Genomic DNA, 6,317 nt, shown 5'->3' with positions numbered 1-6,317 from the left:
GAACAAAATGCCAGCGGATCAGATTTCCTACTCTGAGAGATACTACGATGATAAATATGAATACAGGTTGGATAAGTACAATTACCATTTACTTTCAAAATATCCTTAATCTAGCAGTAATGCTTATAGTTCATTGTTTGCATTTCAAATACTATGCTCTTGTGGGATAAAAATGACCAAGTTGAATGCTTGAATTCTTAAGGATTCTTAAAGATGCTCTACAGTTGGATAAACAGTAGTAATATCTGATGATTGATACAGAATTATTGACACTTGAATAATGCATACATGCAATGTATGCATGCATGAAATTAGGTACCCAAAACTGACTGGAAGCCTAACAGATGGACTCCACCTGTGACTTAAAGGTTCGACCTCAAGTTAAGTACCTGTAACCCTTGTGTCGCTCTGAATCAGCTTGGGAATTATGCTAATGTTACACATGTTTGAGAAATATGTAACCACATACATGTTACATTACCTAGTTGGGCAAGTGTCTGATCAAACAACCTAACAGAGGGATATATCATCATTTAATGTCCGTTTTCCATGCTGGCATGGGTTAGTTGATTTGACCAGAGCTAGTATAGTAACTAGAGAGCTGCACCAGGTGGCTGGATGCCTTTCCTGGTGCCAAACGCTCTACAGAGTGTACTGGGTGTCTTTTATGTGTCACTGGCACAAGTGCCTTTTATGTATCACCAGCATGGATGCCTTTTACGTATCACCAGCATGAATGCCTTTTATGTGTCACCAGCATAAGTACTTGGGTCAATTCAGTCAACTAGAAAATTCTCCAAGGCTGGTGCCTTAGCATGGCCGCAGTCTAATGATTGAAACTAGTAACAGATAAAAAAAACACACAGACATACACATGATGGTTGTAAATAAGTATCATTGTCACACAAACATTCCTTCATTTCCAGAATTCTGGAAAACCGATATGGGTTGGTGACAGAAAGGTGAGTCTGGCTGTAGAAAATCTGCTTCAGTAAACTCTAACCCATGCAAGCATAGAAAAGGGGGCAATGAAAACAATGATGATGATGATGATGGTGATGATGTATACTGTATAACAATACAACCCACTTTTAATTCTTCTTCCCCTTTTTTCAGACATGTAATCTTACCCAGTGATATTGCAAAACTTGTGCCCAAAAACCACTTAATGACAGAGACTGAATGGCGTAACCTTGGAGTGCAGCAATCTCCAGGTTGGATTCATTACATGGTGCATTCTCCAGGTTTGTGTTACTGTCTTCAAAATTTCATACTCCTTATTTCCTCCTTTAATAATTTAGCTATTTACTTTATACTACAAACAATTACTGTGTTAGTCAGAAGATATCTTATATGTTGATTACCATTAAGATTTATTGTTCATCTCAATTAAGTATCTAATTTAATTATTTAATCAACTGACTGGTTCTTTTTTTTTTTTTTTATTATTAAAATTGTGGGTTAGTGAAAGGAGAAAGTGTGGTGCCCATAGCCCTTGTTAGCCTTCTTAGACAGGTGAAATCAGTTGAATGTATTCAGTTTAGATACATGTAGGTTGAGGGTTATAGTGTAGGCAAGGGCAGAATCCCAGTGGTTGCAGTTCTGAGAATTATGGATTGAATAAATATTTAGTATGGATCAAGGAGGTGACAAGAGGATGAGTGACATATAGGTCAAGTGGTCTTGAGAGAGGGAGGTGATAGAAAGATGAGTGTGTGAGAGTGTACAACTAGCTAGTTTGGAAGAGTAGAGGCCACTGTAATAGTGGTAGAAGAGGGAGTAAAATGATGCAGCATGTGAACTAGGGATTGAAGCATATTGATATGGTTTTCTTTTGAATGTGATCTATGCTCTTAGTGTGTATGTGTGCTGCAGCAGTAGCACTGTTCTGCTGATGTGAGCATCACGCTAATGTAAGTCTTAGATGAGCTGTTTTGAGACGTCAGCACAGCAGATAATTCTTGTTTTTGGGATAACTGATTAAACAAGACAGTAGTCTGATCATAAATCAGGAGGTGGTCTAATAGTAGTTTTGTGTAACTGACAATGCAGTTGAATAGCACCCGCCCTACTTTGCTAGATAATTTTAGCCTCACTGCAGCTATCCTTGATAGTCCAATTACTTTTACATTGTGAAACTAGTGATTCATAAATCTCAACATTTTAAACACTTTTAGGTTGACAATTGTATATTGCTGTGGGATTTCCAATTTATGACATTATTATTGCCTATATCTAATCCATGGCATGTCCCCTTTTGCTCATCAGTTTCCACTGAGTGTAAATGGTCTAGGAAAATAATTTTGTTAAAAGTGAGATTGATATTTAAAAAAAGGTACTCATATACATATGTGGGTGGATGTATGTTTGTATATGTATGCTAATAATGCATGTGTGTTCATTTAATAATTTTCTTTACTGTTATATTTCCATAGAACCTCATGTATTGCTGTTTCGTCGTCCAGTGCCATTACGTGAAAAACCGCAGCATGTGAACAAGCCAGGGGAGTAATGGCTGAATATATGTTAAAATCTCCTGAAGATGTGTATATGTCACTTACTCACTTGGCTATCTTGCCACCATCACCACCAGTAGCACCAGCAGTCAGCTACAACTGAATTTCCCAGTGTATTCTTTCAGACTGAAATATATTTCTACTAGTATTTAAAATTGGAACAAAGGCAGTTCCTGATTTAATTCTAATCCAATAATAGCATCAGTATTGAATAAGTTTTTTTTTTTTTTTGTTTCGCTTTCCAAATTAACCTTCATTAGCTTGAAGTCAAGACATCTTTGCTGGCTGCTGGTGTTTTCCCTGGAAATGTTTCTTGTCATATGTTAAGTCTTTGCCAAGTGTTGTTTCACTGAATATTTTATGTTTGATCTCCATTCCTTCTTATAAAAACTGAACAAGACAAATCATATCAACATCATACATTTTTTTTTTTCATTTCCATTTTATTTCCTTTTTTTATTTGTTTTTCTAACACAGTTGCTCACAACCTGGGCAGCAGCATTTCCTTAGGGCATCATAAGCTCTCAAAAGAACAGCAAATGTCAAGGAGACACTAGTGTTTAGTGAAATTATATTTCTTAGAAATAAAATATTTAAACCAAATACAAAAGTTATATTTTAAATCCATTTTCAAAAGAAAATTTTGTGTAAGGATTAAAATATATGAATAAAACATTGTGTTATCAATGAGTAAGAATATGTCTGATGATGCACCAAAGTCCAAGATAATTTTGTTACATAAGTCCTTACTTTCTTTAGTAATTTCTCAAAAACTTTAATGTAGAGGGTACTAGCCCATGCAAATATCTATAAAGAGGCAAATGTTGGCAGTGGCAATGATGATGATGATAGTAAATGGTTCTTTGTAGACTATGCAACTGTTAGACAATATTCAGTGACCGAGTTTTCAAACAGTGAAAATATAGACATTTCTCACCCATCAGCATGTTTTTATACATATTTCTTGAATTTTTATTCTTTTATTTCACTGGTTCCACTTATTGGGCTGTGGCCAAGCTAGAGCACTACATTCAGGGATTTTACTGCGTTCATAGTAATTCTAGCACTTATTTTAGTCTGGCATTTATTTTATCATTTGACTCAGTTACCATTCTGACACATCACTGAAACAAGTAAAAGATAAAAGATAATGCCTATGTTCTAAAGTGATATGCACACTCTACATTAGTGCAACTTTATCCAAATACACACATACATGCACATACCAACCAATTCAGATATCCACCAACCCCAAGAGCTGTCTTGATTTTAAACAAAAGAGCCTTGTCAGTTTGTTAGTGACTGACTTGAATTCTGCGAAGGAATAAACTTAAAATAAATCCCAAAGAAAAAAAACATACATACCTGACAGGCTTCTGCACAGTTTTTGTCAACTAAATTTCACTCACAAAGCATTGGTCAACTCAAGGCTATGGCAGAAGACACTTTCCCATGATGCCATGCAGTGGAATCAAGCAAATTGGAGCCATAATTATAGTATTTGAATTTTACCTTAAACATAGGCTGGAATGTATGGAGAAAAGTAACCCTTGTGTTATGTTGAAAATGCTTAAGAGAAATTGTAGACAAACTCTAAATGCAAATTTACAAATTTCAACCAGTTGCAAAATAATACTACTGCTATGGAGAGGTTGTAGAACTTCTTACATAAAGTAATATGCACGTTTATGCAGTTTGGTATTGTCTTGTCAATTTTGAAGTCTTTCCTTTTGAAAAGACAAAATTTAGTTGAAAGTTCATCACTGTCAAGAAAAATGTGTTTAGATTCATAATGAATTCCAGAAATTCCTGTCTCTTTAATGGTGATTTGGCAATAAGTGAGGAAGAATAGTGATGGACTGTTCAGAGGCAGCATGGGAAGTTTTGTGAGTGCTGTGCTGTGTGACTTGATAGGTTGATATATTTTGGAAACATTGAAGACTAGGTGTAGATATAGCAGTGGAAAGTTAATTTTGTATTTAGGTAGCTTTGGCTGTAGCAAGAAGGGGTGATTCACAGTATCCAAATAGATCCCTGCTGGCCATTTTGCTACAGAAATAGGGTAAATGGATCCCTTCTATGTAACCTTGCATTGGAAATTGAGCAGAAAGATCTGGTGTCATTGGCATGTCTGATTTTAAATTCAATATAATCATTAATGTTCAACTTTCAATTAGGCAGTGCCAAAACGGTTGTGCCATAACATATCATACACAATTAAATCTGCCATTCAAAGACAACAATGGCCCTGCTGATGAGTTTCCACAATGTTTCCAGGTACCAAATTTAATTCATAAAGATTTGGTCAGTCAGAGGCTATATTAGCAGACATTTGTTCAAAGCACTGTGCAATGGGATCAAATCCAAGACCATGTTTCAAAGTAAACATCTTAGTTAGCAATCACATCTACTACTTTCATAAGATTTTGGTTTATTCAAAAGAAGCAGAAAAGAACATTTGCCCAATGTGCTGCACAGTGGGATTGAACACCAAATCATGTGTTGACAAAGCAATCTCTCTAACCACACAGCTATATCTGTGTCTGAGTTATAAGATTAGATCTGAAACCTAAATATTTTATGAGATTATATAAGAAACCTAGTTTTTGATGAGATTATATATTCATTTATTGAGAAAATATCTTTTGTTTGTTTATGATTCTACTTATTGCTATAAAGTACCACATGAATTATTAATTTCACATAATTTTATGTAACCTCAGATAAGATAAGCAACATATGTAAACGATACCTTTATATATACAGAAATATATATATATATATATATATATATATACGGAAATGTATATATATATATATATATATATATATATATATATATATATAATGTATATGCATAAGCTGATTAACTTTTTCTAAGATTATTAGTCTTAGCAGAAACATTTAAAAACATTGTGTTCCTCTAATACACATATGTTAATACTTAATGATCTTTTAAGCAACCTGAAGGTGAAATTGTTCATCTTAAAAACCAGATGGTCTTGTGTTTTATGTATGTGTGAACGTATGGTGATAACATGTATAACTTGTAATAGCAGTGGGTCCTTCCTACTCATCATCTTCTGTCTTTCACACTAAACCCTACACTATTCTTTCCTTCCCTTCTGTTCTTTTCGTTATTATTCTGCAACACTGTCTTTTTTTTTAATCCCTCCACAACTCCCTTCTCACAACAATAAATTCATTCCTGTAGTTTCTCTCAACATCTCGCTTAGAGTTATCACTCTCTCCCCTATCCCCTCTTTCAATCTTGGAGGCTGTTTGACCTTGTAAGCTACAAAGTGACCTCACTGATCCTGGTGGCATGAAGAAAAGCACCCAATATACTTTATAAACTGCTTTGTGAGCTGAACAGAGACAACACAGGGCTGAGAAAACTCTTTAGTCTTGCTGAAGGCAAGACAACTTCTATAATGCTGGTGCTATAAAGAATACACCTAGTACACTCTGTAAAGTAGTTGGTATTAGGAAAGACAGTCAATCATAGAAACCAAGCCAAAACTGAAACCTTTTAGATCCTGTTGATCTGTCGAACTCATTCTAGCATGGAAAGTGAACATAAAAACAAAATGATAATGTATACATGCACACATGTATATGTGCATATATATATACACACACACACACACACACACACACACACACACACACATCTGTGTTTTCTGTTCACAAAACGTTTTTACATTGAAGTTGTGTTGAAAAATAACCTAAACATTTGTCTTGTCCTGTGACCGTAACTGAAATTGTTTTCGGTGACATTAAATAGACACAAAAGAAATA

The 6,317-nt window shown here is 34.8% G+C and overlaps 1 protein-coding gene across 1 annotated transcript; it reads left to right on the top strand.

Moving 5' to 3' along the window:
• Window positions 1-6: 6 nt before the first annotated feature.
• LOC106881628 (cyclin-dependent kinases regulatory subunit 1) lies at window positions 7-3,126 on the top strand. The gene is made up of 3 exons (XM_014932092.2): window positions 7-66; window positions 1,117-1,244; window positions 2,436-3,126. The coding sequence occupies exons 1-3, from the start codon at window positions 8-10 to the stop codon at window positions 2,510-2,512; spliced, it is 264 nt and encodes an 87-aa protein (XP_014787578.1). The 5' UTR covers window position 7; the 3' UTR covers window positions 2,513-3,126.
• Window positions 3,127-6,317: the final 3,191 nt, after the last annotated feature.

This window comes from Octopus bimaculoides, chromosome 20 (genome assembly GCF_001194135.2).
Source record: "Octopus bimaculoides isolate UCB-OBI-ISO-001 chromosome 20, ASM119413v2, whole genome shotgun sequence".
In the NCBI taxonomy this organism is placed as follows: Eukaryota; Metazoa; Mollusca; class Cephalopoda; order Octopoda; family Octopodidae; genus Octopus; species Octopus bimaculoides.
The sequence above is the reverse complement of the archived record's forward strand: the minus strand, read 5'-3'. Positions and strand labels throughout refer to the sequence as shown.